The sequence below is a fragment of the Anguilla anguilla genome, chromosome 5 (genome assembly GCF_013347855.1).
Source record: "Anguilla anguilla isolate fAngAng1 chromosome 5, fAngAng1.pri, whole genome shotgun sequence".
Taxonomy (NCBI): Eukaryota; Metazoa; Chordata; class Actinopteri; order Anguilliformes; family Anguillidae; genus Anguilla; species Anguilla anguilla.
Genome location: NC_049205.1, coordinates 29,538,473 through 29,558,469, shown reverse-complemented (window position 1 = coordinate 29,558,469; position 19,997 = coordinate 29,538,473). Strand labels below are relative to the sequence as shown.

The following is a 19,997-nucleotide window of genomic DNA, read 5'->3' as shown; positions in this document are numbered from 1 at the left end:
TCCACATCTAAAGTGTTACGACATCTAGTAAACTCCTTTACGGAAAGCGGCTAGAAGACATCCATGGCGACGCAACTAAGTAATCTGACACCGTCGGGTCTAGTTTTTATCAGTGAGGGGAGGGTCTGAACTTCATAAAGGACAATATTATCTATCTGGGCATTCATAAAAATTTTCTTTCACCACTCAAAAATTGTATTCCGTCATAGCAACAAGATAAACCCGATAATAGCCCATAAAAGATATGACAATATGGCAGTGAAAATGCTGCTCACTGAGTAATGAAATAAACGAGACAACATTTTAAAAAATGATACCATGTCATTCTACAGTCAATATCTAGGACTAAGTAATGAATAAATATACAACCTTACCGTTGGTTTTACGCATAGAGATGTTCCTTTTGAGACTGAGTGGTCATATATTGTCTTGGACAATACGTTTGTGAAATATACGCGCATCTGTGATGCCTGGGTACCTTCAAATATTTTTATATAATATAGGTATTATATAATGTGGATATTTCACACTGTAATGTAAGCGTTAGTGTAATAGTTTTTGTGATGCATGCAGCAGTGATGACGAGAGTGTTGGAACATTGCCAAAACACATGGTGGACGGTTGAAAATTGTTTTCATATCATCCCATCCCCATCCGTCATTATGCTGAGATATAGCTAAACCATTTTTATTTATAGTATTTCAGTTTCTGTGCAAACGCGTGAAACAGGCTGGTATAATAAAACAATGACGGTAAATATAGCCTATATATATAGTCCACTTCTTTCCGTTGCTACCATAATATAACAAACTTTCGTGTGTCTACAGCTGCAGATTCTCGCTGCAATTACTAATATTGAATATAAACAAAAAACTCAATTTATACTGTAGTCTGCCAATGTCGAAATAAATTATGCAGGTATGACGAGTTGATATTTCGTTTTTTGTTTCATTTTCTTTTTCAATGTCGTATTTATTATTTGAAATACGTATTATTATTCTATCTGTCTCTGAGGCGTTATGAAATGTGCATTCCCTGCTAAGCTGAACAGTGGATTGGAATATGTGTCTGACGTAGTGTTGCACGGTATATCAAAACTTCAGCACTTTTTCGGTACTTAAAAAAAAGAAACGGTTCCGACGTTCGGTAGTTTTGTGTCAAATGTAAAAGCCAGAGAAATGTGTCTCCCGCATTACTGATTGGAGAGGATAAAAGGTGTAATTTGTTAGAATCTCCGCTAGATGGCAGTAGCAACTAAGGTAGCCAAGTCAGGTGACATGCACTTGTGCATTCATCCTCATTGATACAGCGCAAGCTTCGACTCAGTTCACTTCAGTAGCAATAGGTGTTCTAATTCGGAAATATTTTATTATAGGAAGATGCTGTATTGTTATTAAAATATGCTGTTTTTAGATCTATTTAAAAGTGAAAGACCTGTTTAAAGATTATTTAGTTTACAATTGTTGAATTTTTGAAATATATTTAATATATTTTTCTATTGTTTAGTGTTGTAACACTATCGGCCTATGCTTATTAATATGTTGAACAGGCTTCAACTTGAAGGTTGTTAATAAACCAGATTGTTAATAAACCGTGAATACGAAAATGAGGTCAACCCTTGTGGACATTACGTTTCTGATCTATTAAGTTAATTTCAGTATCGTTAGGTACCGAGTATCGAATCAGTATCGTTTCAGTATCGAGTATCATGATACTAAACCTGGTATCGGTATCAAAGTCAAAATTTTGGTATCGTGACAACACTAGTCTGACGCCTTTTTTAATTGTGGCATGGAAGCGCTGCAGCTCTACATACACGTTGGGCCATCTAAGTGTTAAGACATTCCATCTAAGTGTTACGACATAGTAAAGGCCTTTACGGCAAGCGGTCAGGACACATCCATGGTGACCCAATTAAGGCATCCAACAGTGTCTCTTAGCACAATATTGGCCATAAGTCATCAATATTTTATAGAAGCATCATGATATTCAGTAGATATGTTGGGTGAAGGTATATGATCATGAGAGAAAAACCATTTAAAAATTGCTCCATAGGGGGCGTGATAGTGCCAATGCTTGGACCCCTCCTAATGCCGCTTGCTGCTTTAATTATTATTAATTATTATTATTATTATTATTATTATTAATAACAATAATAATAATAATAATAATAACAGTGATACTTAGGAGTGGGTGCCCTTTTTTACTACCCTCATTAATGATGGTGGTGGTGCAAGAAAACAACAAATACTAGAGAAAAACACCATCCAGGCCTTCTGAGTACCAGTTCAAAAGAACAGGGGCTCAAGCTCCTCGATGACCTGCCTTTCAGCACATGCCGTACATACATATGACTTGCATATATATGCTTAATTTGAAACTGGCTCACTGTTCTATACAAATTGATGTGCTGATAGCAGTTCCCTGAGAAAAAAGACACATGTTCCAATCCATTGGTCAGCTTAGCAGTGAATGCATATTTCAGAGCCCCTCAGAGACAGAGAAAGAATAATAATACATATTTCAAATAATAAATACGACATTGAAAAAACCGAAACTGAAAACAAAATATCAACTCGCCATCCCTACCCGTATTATTTATTTAGACATTGGCAGACTACAGCATAAATTTCCTCTTTTGTTTATATTCAATATTAGTAATTGTAGCGATAAACTGCAGCTGTATGCACAAAAAAGTTTGTTACATTATGGTAGCAACGGAACGATGCAGACTATATATATATTTAGTGTCATTGTTTTATTATACCAGCGTATTTTCACGCGTTTGCAGAGAAACACAAATACTATTCATAAAAATGGTTTAGAAATTTCTCAGCATAATGACGGATTATTTAAACAAACTAAAGCCGATATTGTCTTCAAATGGATCCATGCCAAACAAAAGTAATTATTCATCCTTGGTTCTGCAAAAAAAACCCTCTCTTTTGCAGAACCTCAATCTTACTCACTGTGTGTAATAATCTCATAAAAAACACGTTTTCAACGTACAAAAATGCCAAGTTACTCAAAATTATTGATATCAAAATGATGCCAAGTTACGGTACTACAAACAATATAGGCTATCTTGCCTCACCGAAATGACATAAGATGTATTTCAAAGCAATGCTACCCAATATTTCCTCAGTTCTTTCAAGTCACTTGGCCCTGTGTATAAGCATGCACTACAAGGACAGGCCAAACATATGTGTGGATGGCTCTCTCACAGTCAAGATTGATTGAATAGGCGTGTATATGTCCAATTTGTATTGGTATGTATGTATTTCGCTGCCCAGCCTTTCTGTTGCGAATGATAGTATGTTTCTTGATATAAGTGGTGTGTTCGTAAATGTGAATGTAACATGCTGCGAGGGAAATGTTCCCATGGGGATAAAGAAGTTCTCTATGCATGTATGTACAATATGTATTTTACATGCAGTATTTATTGTACGTAGCAAATATACAATAACTTGCACATGTACTCAAATTCAGTTCAGAAGCAAGTATAAACATGCTTTCTGGAGAAATATGCTTCCTGTAGTTACTCAGCAGCAGTTTTGTACATTAATTTCAATGTGTTCCATGAGGCAATTCGAAATATTTGACTCTTTGATCTGACACAAAGTATGCATGACATTGTAAAATGGTAAGATTACAAAACACAGGGCAAAGTGACTTGAAAGAATTGAGGAAATATTGGGTAGCATTGCTTTGAAATACATCTTATGTCATTTCGGTGAGGCAAGATAGCCTATATTGTTTGTAGTACCGTAACTTGGCGTCATTTTGATATCAATACTTTTGAGTAACTTGGCATTTTTGTACGTTGAAAACGTGTTTTTTATGAGATATCATTTCTTTTTGCAAAGCGTTGTATTATGAGAGTGAGAAATGCGACCCTGTAAGAAACGGTTGTGGATTATGGCTATCGTTGTGTGAATTTGTACAGTCTGATGAGCGTGTACCGTTCAGCAGTTTCGGTTTGCTATATATGTAAAACAGTGGCTGTGAGAAAGGGTGCGGTGGCGTAAGCATAAACGCATCAGAAACGCAGATGAAATATGGCCAGTGTATGTACTCATGGATTTGACGTCCATCCAACGAGCCTTGACTGACAAAAGAATCAGCAAGCCCGTAGAATTATAACTCCCTAGGTCGCAACTTGTGTAGCCTTCTGTCCTGCTCCGTTGTCTGTTATTTCGTGGAGATGCACTTTTAGTGTTTGTAAGGTTTATCCTTCTGTCCTGCTCCGTTGTCTGTTATTTTGTGGAGATGCACTTTTAGTGTTTGTAAGGTTTATAAGGCATTTTGATATCTGCAGGTAGGAATCCTCTTCGCTGTTTTGCTAAACTAGAACCGGAAAACATGATAGTGGAGAATAGGAGCAGACGCATATGTCCCAGCAGGCTTCGCATATGAGAAAATAACAACAGTGTGAGAGAAATTAGGATGAAATTATGAAATTGCGTAGTTGAAACAATATGTTTTTAGCAGAATGGGCATGTAGGTAAAGGTTGACATGATCACAGAGTATAGTGCGAAGTAAATGGAGTGACCATGAGCAAGCTTATATTCCTTATCGAACGGTATATATAACAGTCGCTATAAAGCAATGACCGTTAAAGTGGAGGGTTAAGTAATGTGTGAAATCTATTGCACTGATGTGTTTTTTCATGTTCAGTACTGGTAGTTATAATTATGAGTGAATCATGATTTTAAATGTAATGTTTTAATGGGGAGTTGCAGAACGTACATACGTAGTAATTGTTTGTATGTGGCTAGATAGAGAACAGGGCGAGGTAACATGAATGTAGAAACGTGGCTTTTGCTGATAAGAAGGTTTTCTACGGTAGCCAAGTGAAGAAATGTAGTTAGTAGAAATGGCACAGCGGTGAACTGGTGTAACTTTTTAATAAAAGGAATACATTTGCCGTCATGAAATGCATATGGGTGGCCATGAGTGAGTTTTGGTTAAGCAAATATAAGCGTAAGAGAACGTTAGTGTAAAAGAGGAAATTATCTGCCTGAGGACGAGGCGGGATTCAATCGTTCAACCGGAGGTTTACCAGTCTGTCACTTTGTTAGGGCAGCAATATGAAATATCATTAGCAAACCTGTCCGTGGTTTTAAAAAAGAACACAGGCGAGTAAGCGCAGAAGAGCTCCTGTTGAATCCATATGGCGTTGCAATATTGTAGCCGGTTAACAATTGAACGTGCAGACGGTACGTCATAATACAGTGTATACGTTCGGGGAACAGCTGGTAGATATGGTGCAAAAGCAATAATTGAGAAGTAGTAGACAATTATTAGTGAGGGTAAAAGCAGGTTAAAGGAGTAACATGGTGGTTGAACGTGACACTTCCCAGTTGTCTTTAGGCAACAACAAAACAAATGTGTGTAGTGAGCACTGGGGGGAGAGAGGCAGAATCCCATGTGGCAACACGCCCACGTTCTCAGACTCACCTGACAGGTGACGCGTCAGCCGGGAGGTAGAGATAAGCCGGGGGTTTAGCGAGGGTGAGCAGAGCTTCCTGACGTGGCAGTCTGATTGCATGTTTTCCAGAGCGATCGGCTCAAATAAAGTGTTTTTGCATACTTGAAAACCAAGCCAGTCGTTTTTCTCTGCAAAACTCCACATTGGTGACCCTGACGCTTCTTCGGACGATTCCGAAGTTGTTCTTTTCTCTGCGAAAGATGCACGCCGTCGCTCTCAAGCTCCCGGAGTTCTGGCAGGAACATGCCGCCGTGTGGTTCGCTCAAGCGGAGGCTCAGTTCGCGTTGAGAGGCATAACGCAGGAGGACACAAAATACTACAACGTGGTTGCGGCTTTGAATAGTTCGACAGCATCGCGGGTATTAAGCCTACTCCAGGATCCTCCGGAAGAGGATAAGTACTTGCCTCTCAAACAGCTCCTTTTGGAGACTTTCGAGCTGTCAGAACCTGAGCGTGCTCGCAAGCTCCTTACACTGCCTGGTTTGGGTGATTCTAAACCTTCGGAATTAATGGACCATATGCTGACACTTTTGGGTAACCCCCAACCTTGCTTCATATTCCGGGAATTATTTATGCAGCAGATGCCCAGTCAAGTGCGTGCAGCTCTGGCAGGTTCCCCGTTGAAAGACCACAGGGCTCTGGCCAGGGAAGCTGATAAAGTTTTAAACTCCAGCCGGCTGCCCGGTCCTGCAGTAAGGGTGGTTGGCGCTGCTGATGGGCAGGCTATCTGGGAAGATGTCATCGCCGCTGCTCAACAGCAACGACTTACAGCGGGTCTCTGCTACAATCATGCCAGGTTTGGCCCACGCGCTAAGAAGTGCCGTCCACCTTGCTCTTTCGTGTCGGGAAACGGCAGAGCCGACGCTCATTAGCTGCGTTGAGTGTCGGCCAGGCTAGCAGTTTGCTTTTTGTTACGGACTCTGTTTCTGATCGGCGATTTCTATGCGACACAGGCGCGCAGGTTAGCGTCCTCCCTGCGTCTGCTTTGGACGTACAGACTGGGGGTTGTGGACCACCTCTGGAGGCAGCCAACGGCAGCACTATCCCCACTTTTGGCAGACGAGCAGTGGACCTGTGTTTTGACGGACAACATTTCCAGTGGGTGTTTGTGCTAGCGTCTGTGTCCACTCCGTTGTTGGGCGCAGATTTTCTGTGTGCTAACAGCCTGCTGGTCGATGTCAGGAACAGACGGCTGGTGAATGCGGAGACATTCGCAACGCTTCCGGGTTCTTCCAGCAGCACCGGGACGTCCAAGCTGTCTAGCGCCCTGTCATCTGCGGATGTGTTTCAGCACCTCCTGAGGGAATTCCCGGACCTCACCACGCCCACGTTCTCTTCGGCAGCCGTCAAGCATGGAGTGGAGCATTATATCGCCACTACGGGTCCGCCGGTCCACGCCCGGTCAAGGCGGTTGGACCCGCAGAAGCTGGCTGTGGCTAAAACGGAGTTTGACTCCATGGAACGCTTGGGGATTGTGCGTAGGTCCAGCAGTCCTTGGGCCTCACCCCTCCACTTGGTTCCGAAAACAGGGGGGGGGTGGCGACCTTGCGGGGACTATCGACGACTGAATGACGCCACGACCCCTGACCGCTACCCTATACCATACATACAGGATTTGAGTTTTTACGCATGCCTTTTGGTTTAAAAAACGCGGCCCAAACTTTTCAGTGCTTAATGGACAGGGTTTTGCGGGATATGCCTTTTCTTTTCGTTTATTTAGACGACATCCTGGTAGCCAGTGCCTCCAGCGATGAGCACCAGGCCCATCTCCGGGCCCTTTTTGCGCGTCTCAGTGAACACGGGTTAATTATTAACCTTGCCAAATGTCAATTTAGGGTTCCCGTGGTGGATTTCCTCGGCCACCGCGTCACCAGGGAAGGTGCGGTGCCCCTCCCTTCCAAGGTCGAGGCTATTCAAAAATTTCCGCGACCGGTTACAGTTCGGGCTTTGCAGGAGTTTTTGGGCATGGTAAATTTTTACCATCGCTTCATTCCCAGAGCCGCTCAGCTAATGCTGCCCCTGTACGCTGCCCTTAAAGGGGCCACAGCGAAGCAACTGGTAAGTTGGTCGGCCGAGATGTCGCATGCTTTTTTTAAAACTAAAGAGGCATTAGCGAATGCTACTCTCCTTACGCACCCTTAGCCGGACGCGCCGGTTTCTGTAACTACGGATGCAGCAGATGTTGCGGTTGGCGGGGTGCATGAACAGCTAATAAATGGGGTTTGGCAGCCGCTTGCTTTTTTTTAGCCGCCAGCTCCGTCCTGCTGAGCGCAATTACAGCGCGTTCGATCGCGAGCTCCTTGCTCTTTATTTAGCTGTGCGCCATTTCCGGTTCCTGCTCGAGGGCCACACGTTCACGGCCTTTGTAGACCACAAACCTTTAGCTCTAGCTATGGCTAAGGTTTCGGAGCCGTGGTCCGCCTGTCAGCAAAGGCAGTTGGCATTCGTCTCCGAGTTCACCGCGGACATCCAGCATGTCGCAGGTAAGGACAACGTGGTGGCTGACTGTCTTTCGCGGTCCATAGTGGACGCGGTCAATTTAGGGGTGGATTACGCGCAGATAGCTGCGGACCAGGCGTCTGATCCCGAAGTGCAGGCGTTACGCACAGCGACTACGGGTCTGCAGCTGCAGGAGGTAAGTTTTGGTCCTTCAGGCACCCCACTCCTTTGTGATGTGTTCACCGGGGTCGCCAGACCAGTGGTGCCCGTGGTTTGGCAGCAGCGTATTTTCAAGGTTTTACACAAACTATCCCATCCGGGCCGCAAGGCGTCACAGAAGCTATTGTCTGGAAGGTTTGTGTGGCATGGCCTGAAAAAGGATGTCCGTGACTGGGTGAATGCTTGCTTAGCGTGTCAACGGGCTAAAGTTCACAAGCACACCAAGGCTCCTTTAGCGCCGTTCGCCGTCCCTGAAAGGCGGTTTTTGACCACGTTAATGTGGATCTAGTGGGGCCGTTGCCTCCGTCGCGGGGTTACACACACCTTTTAACAGTTGTAGATAGGACCACGCGTTGGCCGGAGGTGATACCACTGACGTCCACCACCACTGCTGAGGTGGCTCGGGCGTTTATTAATGCGTGGGTCTCGCGTTTCGGGGTTCCGGCCGATTTATCCTCCGACCGTGGGGCTCAGTTCACGTCAGAGTTGTGGGCGGCGATAGCTCGGCAGTTGGGGGTGACACTGCATTGGACTACGGCGTATCACCCTCAGGCTAACGGGATGTGCGAGCGCTTCCATCGTTCGTTAAAGGTGTCCCTCCGCGCTGCACTGCAGGGGGACGCTTGGGTTGATACGCTCCCGTGGGTCTTACTGGGTCTTAGGACGGCCCCTAAGGCTGATTTAGGAGCATCATCTGCGGAGCTAGTTTATGGGCAACCGTTACACGTACCAGGGGAGTTTTTACCTAGCTGTTCGGTGCCTTGGTCAGCTACGCGCCAACTCCCGGTTCTGAGGGACGGTCTGAAATCGTTCGCCCCAGTGCCTACGACGCATCACGGTTTGCCACGCTCCCACGTTCATCCAGGTTTGGGTGAGGCACGCTTTGTGCGACAAGATAAGTATCGTGGCCCTTTGCAGCCTCCTTACGAGGGACTGTTTCGGGTATTAAAGTCCGGGGAGAAATTTTTTGTTTTGGATATCGGTGGTAGGTCTGACCGCATTACCGTAGACCGCTTAAAGCCGGCGCACGTAGATTTAGATTCGCCGGTAGAAGTCGCTTGTCCTCCGCGCAGAGGTCGACCTCCCGCTCTCAGGTCGAGAAATCCTATCCCTGACTTAAATCCTGACCCTGGTAACAACCCCAAAACTGACTCTGGTATGGGTCCTGATCCATCCGGGGCGGCGGGCAAGAAACTTGGGAGGTTTGGCCGTGTCATCCAGACCCCTAGGCGGTTTTGCTGCCACAGTAAATTCTGGGGGGGCTTGTGTAGTGAGCACTGGGGGGAGAGAGGCAGAATCCCCTGTGGGCAGTCTGATTGCATGTTTTCCAGAGCGATCTGCTCAAATAGTGTTTTTGCATACTTGAAAACCAAGCCAGTCGTTTTTCTCTGCAAAACTCCACATGTGCATAATTTTTTTATTATTCAGTCATTTCAATGTACTTTAAAACGCATTTTTCTAAGCCTAAATTTCCCACTATAAAAGTTCACCCGAACCGTCTGGGCGTGGTAATGAGAACTGTCAGTTAGCTATGATTGACAGACCGTGCCCCGTTACCATAGCTACCCCCATGATACGTGCTGTTTTTGGGAGACTTTTCACAAGCTAGCTAGCTTAGTAGTATATGAAGTATCGATAGATAGCTAAGGTAAGGATGTTGACTTATATCTAATTATAATTTTTGCTATCTAGCTAGCCAAGTTAATATAAAAGCACAACTATAACGTCCTCATAAAAGCAAACTAGCTAGCTAACGTTATCGATAACATTGCCTTATGAAAGCAAACTACCTAGCTAGCTAACGTTAGCTAGCTAGCTAAATGAATATAACCAGAAATAATCTAATAGTCCTTAAAAGGCACTCTAATTTAAGTGAACCTAACGTCAGTCAAATATTTGCATTGTCTTGCCTGTAAGCCAGCGGCGCAAACTATGGGTCTGGAGTTATCCATGGGTTTACGGGGCGTGGAAAGGGGAGTGGTTACTGTGTTTGTGACGCACCAAGGTGACAACTTTCTCAACCGGTTGAAAATACGACGATAAATTTAAAACGCATATTTCTCCAAAAATGCATAACGGACATATTTAATGCTTTACTCATTGTGTTTCTTCAATGCCTCTTGTGCAAATAGCACATAAAACCGAGAAAGTGTGAAAATCACCATGGTACTCCTTTAAAGAAAGGCGTTCCTAGCTGGGCTTGAACCTAGGACCCTGTGTTCCCAAGACTGTAACCTTACCCACTAGGCCACAGGTGAACTAGCTGTTTGTACTGAAAATGTTTCAGAGTAAAAAGGTATATGGGTATTTTGCGTGTGTATGCAAGTTTTTCATTGGGTCGTGTAGCTCAAGATTTGGCGGGTGTCGGTAAAATGTCCAATGGGGAGACATGTTATTAGTGGGATAGGCGGCAGGAAAAATAAGAATGAGAAGAAGAAGAAGAAGAAGAAAACGCAAAATCCCCTTAGTTTGGGGCTTTATTGTGTGGACATGTGAAGTTGTTTATGAAATCTGTTTGTTGAAATGGGGTCAGAATGTACAGAATTTAATGTTTTTAAGGGCTGAGTGTCTGTGGCTGTTGTGGTTATTTCTGTGGGAAACCCTGAAAAGTGCCAAACTCTCGGTGCTGTATAGGTATGGGGCATGCCCCCGCCAAGGCGTAACTTGGCGGGATGGCATACCTGCCATCCCAATAGCTTCAAGAGCGTTTTTTTTTTGCAAACAAACTTTCAGTAGAGTGAAGTCTACTGGCATTCATTGCTTCCCCGACGCAAAATTTTGGGCGTGTTTTGTTGAGATAGTTAAAGTACCGTAGATTGCACCTGAATGGCTAGAGATACATGCCACTCAAAGTTCAGAACCTCCCCTCATTGATTAAAAAAAAGAAAATTGAATCAGCTTCGGAAATTACTTAATTGATGAAGAATGGTAGTGATTTATGACGCCAAAATGTGTTATCCGATTTCATGAAATTATTGTAATATTATTTCTCTTTAAATAACAAAAATGTGAAGATGTGACATGTACATATTTGAACAGATTTGGACAAATGGAAGCTTTGTTCTCTGCTGAATTTCAAGGAATAATGAATATAAAGATTTAATGTGTGCAGTTACTAATTGTAACGTGTGTGATTTACTAAACTGACAAACTGTCAGTCCACCCTGACAACTGCGGGAAATTATGATTTTTCAAAGAATGTATTTTTTTTGTCCCATTCATTTTAAACATATGTATGCATTATCTTGGCATTTTAGTGCATGACTACACTAGGCTACAGTCCAGATGATTCTAATGGTACTGTATTTTCTCGGATGGCATGCTGTATGTTTGTGTGAATGGCCTTTATTTCATACACGTAATTCTCACTACTCTCCTCTGAGATTGGGGAGAATATTGCACTTTAAGAATATTGAGCATACGTGCCATTAAGAGGCAGGCTAGGTATATTCTCTTTTGGAGAGTGAAGCTCTGGGGGAAAACTCTTCAAGGATTACATGTCTAGCATTGGTCTTCCCTTGCCATCTGGAGTTCAGGCTCAGTCCAAGCAGGCAGTGTTCTGGGAAGGTACCCAAACAGTACCTTTAGTTGACACCTGTCTTGTTACCTATGTGTGATGCATGATTTACAGCAGCATAGTGTCATTTACCTTACCTTGGAGCCAGGGTCTTGTTAAGTCAGAATATCTAAGTAATTATTGAGTGTGATCTATCTGCAGAATTGAGGACAGCAAAAAATGATGATTTAAAACATATACAGTATTGTGGTGAGGTGGGCGTGGTTTGAGCGTCGGCTGCAGAGAGAGAGAGTGTGAGAGGAGCGGCTCTCGGATCCTTCGTCACAACTGTCAGCTGGAGGTAATCAGCGCCGATAATCGTTAATTGTTTTATTGCGCTGATTGCCTCTGATTGCTTTCAACAGTGAGCCTGGGGTTTTTAAAAGCCAGACCGGAAGCCGGAGAGAAGGGGATCGCCAATGACAAGACGGCTACGGAACTGTGATACACAGTCTGAAAAAAGTGTCTGTAAAAACCGCATCTCTTAATAAAATAGCACGGAAGTGCGGGTTACGGAAACGGTCAGTCTCCCGTGAGTGTGTTTTATCTAAGAGGGGTGGCACTCACTTGCCACAAGTATTTTTAGCCTTGCATCCATGAAACAGTTTTCATGAAAGTTTGCTTTTGTCTTTTAGACCTTTTATTTTTTTGCCTTTTTACTATTTTTTTATTATTCCTTCTTCTATTCCCTCTTTCTAGGGACACCATTTTATCTAGGGCAGTTTTCTTAGAAAACTGTTTCAGTATTTCAGGGTCCTACTTTGCAATAGAATGCTGAGCTCTGTGATCTAAGCATTTGTAGCGGGAGTTGGGGAGCTGGCATTAGCCAGCAATGACTGCTTTCGGCAGCATTCATTGATTTCTTTACACCTGCAAGAAGTGGACTAAAGTTAGCCAGGCTTTCTCTGACTTCAATGCCCCTTTTTACGGTAGGTATGTATGTACAGTTTATGAGAAGTAGTGTAACACCAGAAAGAAGTAGTGGAAAGCTAGAAAAAGACATAGAAGTCTTTCTATGGCATATCAGCCTTTCTGGCCCATTTCAAGTACTGCTTGTACTTGACTCTACTGATTATTGCACATTGGATTGTCATGGCGTGCAATGGTGCTGGTGGATAATGGTCTCAATGCTACATAATTTAGTTTCTTCAGCTGTTGAGTAAGTAATATCTGATGAAAACGTTTTCAACATACAAAAATACCAAGTTAATCACACATGCAAACCACTGTATACAAGTCATTTATTCACATCTAGGCCTGCCATTAAAAGTATTGACATCAAAATTGTGCCACGTCACATGCAACAATTTGTCTATCTTAGCTCAGACAAATTAAACTGAACTGTCTAAAGTGTGGGTGTATTTCATTTTTATTTCAGAAATATAAATGAGTTTCCCGCAGCGATTATACAGATGCAAAAGCAATAGTTTTTGAGTAAGAGGTTTTCATGAGTCTGAGGGGGGGGTCTAACCTGAGCTGTCAAATTCAAAAGTGTCAGAGGCAGAATAACTACCCGGTGAGCTATTATGGAATGAGACATATATACATGAAACTTTTGGTGTTTTAAATAAGCATATATGTCATTTTGCTTGTGTATCTGTTTTTATTGGCTGATGTCCCTTCAACGTCCAATGGGGAGACATATTGTTTGTGGGCTGGGAGTATTTGTGATGATGTAATCAGGCAGGAAAAAAGGAGGAGAAAACGCAAAATCCTCTGAGTTTGGGCCTTTATTGTGTGGATGTGTGAAGTTGTTTGTGAAATGTGAAATGGGGTCAGAAGGTACAGAAATGAATGTTTTTAAGGGCTGAGAGTCTGTGGTTGTTGCAGTTATTTCTGTGGGGAACCCTGAAAAGTGCCAAACTCTCGGTGCTGTATAGGTATGGGGCATGCCCCGCCAAAGCGTAATTTGGCTGGATGGCATACCTGCCATCCCAATGTACCAACAGAAGGTACATTTTGTGCTATGCTACTTATCCTACATTACTTACAGCATGTTTACATTAAAGTTAATTAATATTTATAATCTTTGTAAATATAGCTTGTTAATGCAATGCTAAATGAACTTTCTCACCCTTAGAGCAAATATTCAATGCAAACTTTAAACACTACATTTACTTGGGATTGCACGCCCTGCTCACATGAATATAATCATTGACTTTGAGCATTAAACTTGTACATGCTTATCTATTCATCTAGATACCTATTAGTATTGCACAGAATGTCACGTCTATTTTCGGATTGGATATTTTTACACCAGTCCTGAATCTGTACCTGCATCAAAAACAATCCTGTAGGGATAGGTTTTTCTAGAACCCCACAAAAGCAAATTAGACATGGGTCAGGTAATAAAATTACATATTTGGTAGATTGGCACTAATCTGCTGGCCTCAGTGATTTATTTCTGGTGAATTAATAAATACCATTAGCTATTTGGCAAATGGTGTTTTGGTTTATTATATATAAGCACATTGAAATGAATGTGTTTACATAATAAACATTTAAAGTCTTAAATGGAAAGGATGGGCTTGTTTGTCAGCCCAAAGATTTGCAATATCCAAGCAGCATCAAACCAGCTAACTACACTGCATGTGCAAATTATAAAGGTTTTTTGTGGGATTACTTTTGATCAAAAGGATAAATACCCTTGATAAATGTCCTTGACCTGCTTGTGGTCTTCTTTGTTTTATTTCCAGGTATCAAAAACGTTTATCCGTGAGGATAGTTTATGCCTATTTGAGTACAAATGTAATGCTTGTCAGTGTGGGTTTTCGGGCTTCAATGCATATACTTTTTGCATTTAAATTAATTTGCTGGGGTTGGTTGTGATTTGTGCTTCCAGCTAAATCTTCAATTATATTTTTGTATCAGTATAGCAAGCTAAAGTAGTTTCTTGGTTGCTTTAATATGGAGCCTGTGGATAAATGTCCCAGTTCCCAATTAACTTTAATAACATACATTCTTTCTTTTAATTTATCTTGTGCAGTGAACATGTTGTTTTCATTATAAAGAACTGCTACCCACGCCTTCTATTTTAAGACTCATCCAGTCTTGGCATGTCACACCCTGTTGTGACATGCCATCACAATCAGGAAAAATACTGAAATACAGTGTGAGACCCACTTTGTTTCTAAATTGTGAATGAAGAATAATTCAATGAAAAAAAAATATATAAAAAATAATGTTTATGATATTTTATTACAGCAGGCCAGGGACGCAGAAGTCTGACTTTCATTCTTTTGGCATTGACATTTCAATTTAATAGCATTGATGCTTCAGTTTTAAGTGTAATCCACCATAAAAGAGATATAAATAAAGAAAAGGTTGATTGTCAAGATTTCCATGATCATTTTTTATATACAAAACCAAGATTCATTTCAAACAACGATCCTATAAATTACAGATACAAGTCATATTTCAAAGTTAATCATACAAATGCCCCCTTCACACACAGACACACAAACACACATTCTTTTTTTGTATTTTTAAATTATTGCTCTGAAACAAACAGATACTGTGTATTACAAGAGAAATTTCCAAACTAAATATACTGTGAAATACTAGAAAACATTTGGAAAATTGCAATACTATTACAATTACAAATTCTATGCACATGAACTTAACATATTGGTATTGGGGATGGCCCTTTTGTGTCCCATGATGTTCAAAAGAAGAAATGCTTTCACCAAAGGTGGAATTTCAAAAACAACATCAATCTTCCAGATGATCTGGATGGGCTGCAGTGCGTCAGGTTTCCCTTCATGTTAAACAGGAGCAACATAAAGACTGTTAATGATTTAATAAGTAGGTGTATGCAGGGTTAAGAAAAAACAATTCAGACCTGAATGCATAGAACATAGCGCCCGATTTGGAAGTCGCTATAATGTTGTATTACAATAGTTATTATGTGGTAACCACAATGTTGTAACAGCTGTTGAATATGAGTTTCACATGGTTTCTACATATGTTCAATGTGATGTTCAGGAGCATAATTTGCCCACAGTCTGAAATGAACTAAAGCTGTTTATGTCCCTTTTATATTTCACAGAGAATCCCCCCTCCCCCTGTAAAGTTTATGTTCACACAAAAAAGTACCTTTGAAAAATGTAGACATTATTTTGGGTACACACAATTCATATTCAAGTTGGTATCAACACATTTTTCAGAGTGTTCTGGGGTGTTAGTGGCCAATTATAAACCTAGCTAGCTTTTAACTACTGTAAAATGGTCCGTCGCTGCAGAATGTATTGCATATTTTGAAGCTGTATATGTAATATGTTAATTTACCATTGCTATAGCATTATTAGCTCCAGACCAGGGTCAAATAAATATTTGAAGTGCTTTGATATCGAAGTAAAATGTGAAAATACACCTGCAAATCTCTGAAAATTTTAAACAAATGTTACTAACCATTTTTTAATTATCATAAAAATAAATCCAATTTTTTCTTATCCAATTGACAGTTATCTGCAATAATTTCACCAGTGTCTAAATGGTTAATGTATTTCAAATAAAATATTTGACACAGGTCTGACTAGCTCCCACCTCATGTTTGAAAAACATATGATTACCCCAGTGCTGAGAAAATCTGAAGACATATCTGCAGAATTTAGCAGCTGAGTGTGATTTAATAGTGTTGTTTAACCAATCTAATGATAACTGTCTATAGTTTGCCAAATATCAGCAAAGAGTTTTGTGTGAAATGTAAAAAAAATTCCTATGTTTCTTCCAATTAGAAATGTCCAGTTTATGCGGGTTCATGTTCATTGCTGCATTGTCCTCTCTGTAGTCAGGAGAGTGTGAACAAGCATTTTCTTTCCCACAAAACATGTAATGCCAAGCCATTGCTTCTATCTATTCCACCGTCTACCAGTTAAGCTCACATACCCTCAGAAATGGACTGTAGGCAGACAGACTGATTGGCCAGAGGGGAATCACTGCTACATAAGCCACGGACATGCCACTGAATGAAATTATCACCTACCCAAATGACAGATGGCCAATCATTTGCTGCTCCACAATGTAGCTGGTGACAATCAAAACTTCCACTGACTGTGCTTAATACCATCCATACACTAGAACAGTGCCCTAACAACAGCTTCTCAAAATAGAATTGAATGCTTTTTAAAGTTCTGACTGTTGCCTGTAAATGGGACTGATACCACCTGATATTTAAACTGTTGGTTATCAATGCTAAATGGGATCGATATCAGTTGGTTCTTTTGCAGTGGACCCAGAAGACGTTTCACCCTCACAACATTTGGACTGTAAAGATGGGAAAGGATGTCCCAAGTCTCTCTCTCTCTCTCTCTCTCTCTCTCTCTTTCTCTCTCTATGCGCGCATCTGCGTGTGTGTAGGCTATCACACCTTGCTTCAGACCTCCCTATAAATTATCAACTGTATAAATAAGATCATTTTCACAAATATTGACTGTACAGTATAAAAACAATGGCAAATCTAGGTAATTTTTTCACACAGAATTGATAGACAGAAGTGAAGGCAAATTTAAGCAAGAAAGCCACCATACTCTTACATGACCTATACCTGACAAGGCTTTCCAACACACTGCTTTTGAAAACAGAACTCTCCTATGTGGCTTTGCTACATACATGCAAATAAGAACTTGGGGCATTTTGATCTGTGTAAATTCACATTTCATTCTGTAATTAAATTTAACATGGATGAGGGAATACAAGTACCAGGTCTTGACAATGCCTGTGGTTTAAAAGTGTGCTTATTTGTTTAACAAAATTGTTTGTTGTATAGGAAAAATGCAGGTCCACACTGTACTAGTAGGGGGCAAAGGGTGGGCATGATGATCTCGCCAAATAATTATTTTCATTGACTTCACTAACCATACTACAAGCTTACTTGCACAAATCTTTACATTTCTCAAATAATAATAATAAAAATAATAATAAAAACCCAGACTGCAAACTTTTTTTTATAATTAAGTCCAAGAGCTGCTATCTTGTTTTTGAATAAACTTAAAACTAAAGATTCTCACCTTCCCTGTTCTCTTCAGTTCATCAGATTACTTCCCTTCTTGCTACTGTTGTTTTGATATAGTTAATTGACTGCAGGGGAATTATCACAAAAATGTTAGGATGGTACTGTGTCCTTGAAAACAAATTGGTTGTTTAAGAGGTAGCTTGGGAGGCCGCTGAATTCAGTGTGGAAATGTGGGAAAGGCATGGCTCTGGTAGTTAAGTGGACAGATTTAAGCTAACTAACATTTAACCCAGCAATCTAAGATGAGTGTCTTGATTGATTAATCAATGTGAGCCACAAATTGAAACATGCTATCTTACACAGCGCTTTTTGTTAATTCAAATGGAATGAGCTTATTAAACTCAGGAGAAATTATTTTTCTACTTTTATGCAGGCATGCTACTTCTTACCTCATTATCTGGTACAGAGCCCCGTATTGTGGAGTAAAGAAAACCTGAGGGAATCTAACCCAAGGACACATAATTGCAGTTTTAATGTACATTGAAGTGACAAGGTACAGTAGGTTTACAATGTTCCTAAGCCCTCCTCTACCTTTAAATATTAGTTAAATGTCATGCTCACACAATTGGCTGGCCTCTTTTCGACATTTTTCTTCAGAATTGTTGTGTGTCCCTTGGGAAATTCACTTTTTAAATCGATGGTTTCTGTTCAGGATTTTCTTCAAGGTTTGTGCCAAAAAATCTCATGAGTGAGCTTTTATTCAAATAACAAGAAATCAGATAATGATGTAGGTCTGAGTAAACACATTCTGAGATCACTATGCATAATTAATTTTTTAAACCTTTGGCGTACTGAAGTTTAAGTAGTGTTGCCAAACAAAAATCAAAAAAGTTGACCAACCGATTACATTAGCAGAAACTAGTCGTGTTGTTTTTTTCCACAGGTTCATTGATTTGCATATTAGTTTTTGGTTAATTAAGCATGATAAAGGGAATGAGATATGCCTGGAAAAAGATCAGTAAATTTACCACAGGCCATGTATGACATATTACTTCAGTTCAACTTTATCACTATCTCAATGTTAAAAAAAAAAAAAAAAAACAGAGCCAAAATTTATACAACCATTCAACAGAGTTCAATTCCAAAGTCCACATATCCAAAATCTGGTGGGCTATAACACATGCTGATACAATATATTTTGTTTCAACAGGGCAGTCCAAAATCTAGGGCTGGGATGTGTATTATTAAAATATAGGGAGATTCATTTAACTGCAGGTTATTCTGTCCTTAACTGTAATTAATTTGAATGTGAATTATCTATGCATAAAATGTTTATTTCTCATTCTCTTAAACAAAAGTAGTATTCTTTCACTGCTCAATATTAAGGATAAAGTGCACTGCAGTTAAACAGAATCTGGGCTGATTTCCTATGCAATACTGTGTGTGCTTGTGTCTGTGTGTGCATATTCTTTGTGGTTTTAACATCAGGGTGGGAGCATAGGGGGTTTCATGCCTTTGTACTAAACTGACCCAAACTGTCATCATCAAGAGCATACAGAAAGTCCTGGAACATTTACAGCTGAGCTGGTATCCCACTCCGGTCTTTCAATTATGGCGTTTCCTGTTGTGTCTTTTTCTTGCTTCCTTCTGTCTTCTCAGTGTCTTCTGGTGGCTTTGCAATATCGTTACCAACTTTCAGCCACTGTTGGGATTTCTGCTGTGAGTTAGAAAAACACACACACACACACACACACACACACACTTTCATTAAAAGATAGCCAGTGTAGCTATCATTTTAGATAAATTATTTTCATATCAACACATCCTCAGATACATATTCAGAAATTATGAAATAATTCATAAAAACTAGTCCATTTCATGATAAATTAATTAAACTTTTAAAAAATTCACTTGGATCATTCTGTATTTGTCCTACCTTATATGATAAAATTGTTAGCAAAGAAACAGATGTGGATGTTTCTTTTTTTAAAATATATTTTTATACAGATGATAAAAAGCTCATATTTCATTTGCCAGTGACAGAGGTGACTGTTGTGCGTGCGCATTGATCTGATGACTGCACAGCCACAGAAAGAGATCTCTGGATATGACTGGTCATTCTTAATGGAAAGAAAATAAAACATAGAATATTATTGTTTACAAAATAGATAAACACAAGACATGAAGGGGGTTAAAAACCAGCAGTCAGCCTGATAAAGTATATGAACTTAAGTTGACTGCAAGCAGAATTATGTATTCCTTGAATTTAATATTTGGTTCAAGCATGCCAGTCTTTTTTTTTTTTTGAAAACCACTTTTTTGGACAACTGGACAGACT

At 40.6% G+C, this 19,997-nt stretch overlaps 1 protein-coding gene across 1 annotated transcript in view; it reads right to left on the bottom strand.

The window, feature by feature from the left end:
* Positions 1 to 14,885: 14,885 nt before the first annotated feature.
* Positions 14,886 to 19,997, bottom strand: part of LOC118228159 (leucine zipper protein 2-like) — a 151,791-nt gene continuing 146,679 nt past the window's right edge. The window contains exon 11 of the mRNA XM_035419495.1: positions 14,886 to 19,376. Within this exon, the coding sequence (XP_035275386.1) occupies positions 19,269 to 19,376 (108 nt within the window). The 3' untranslated portion in view covers positions 14,886 to 19,268. The remainder of the gene's footprint in view (positions 19,377 to 19,997) is intronic.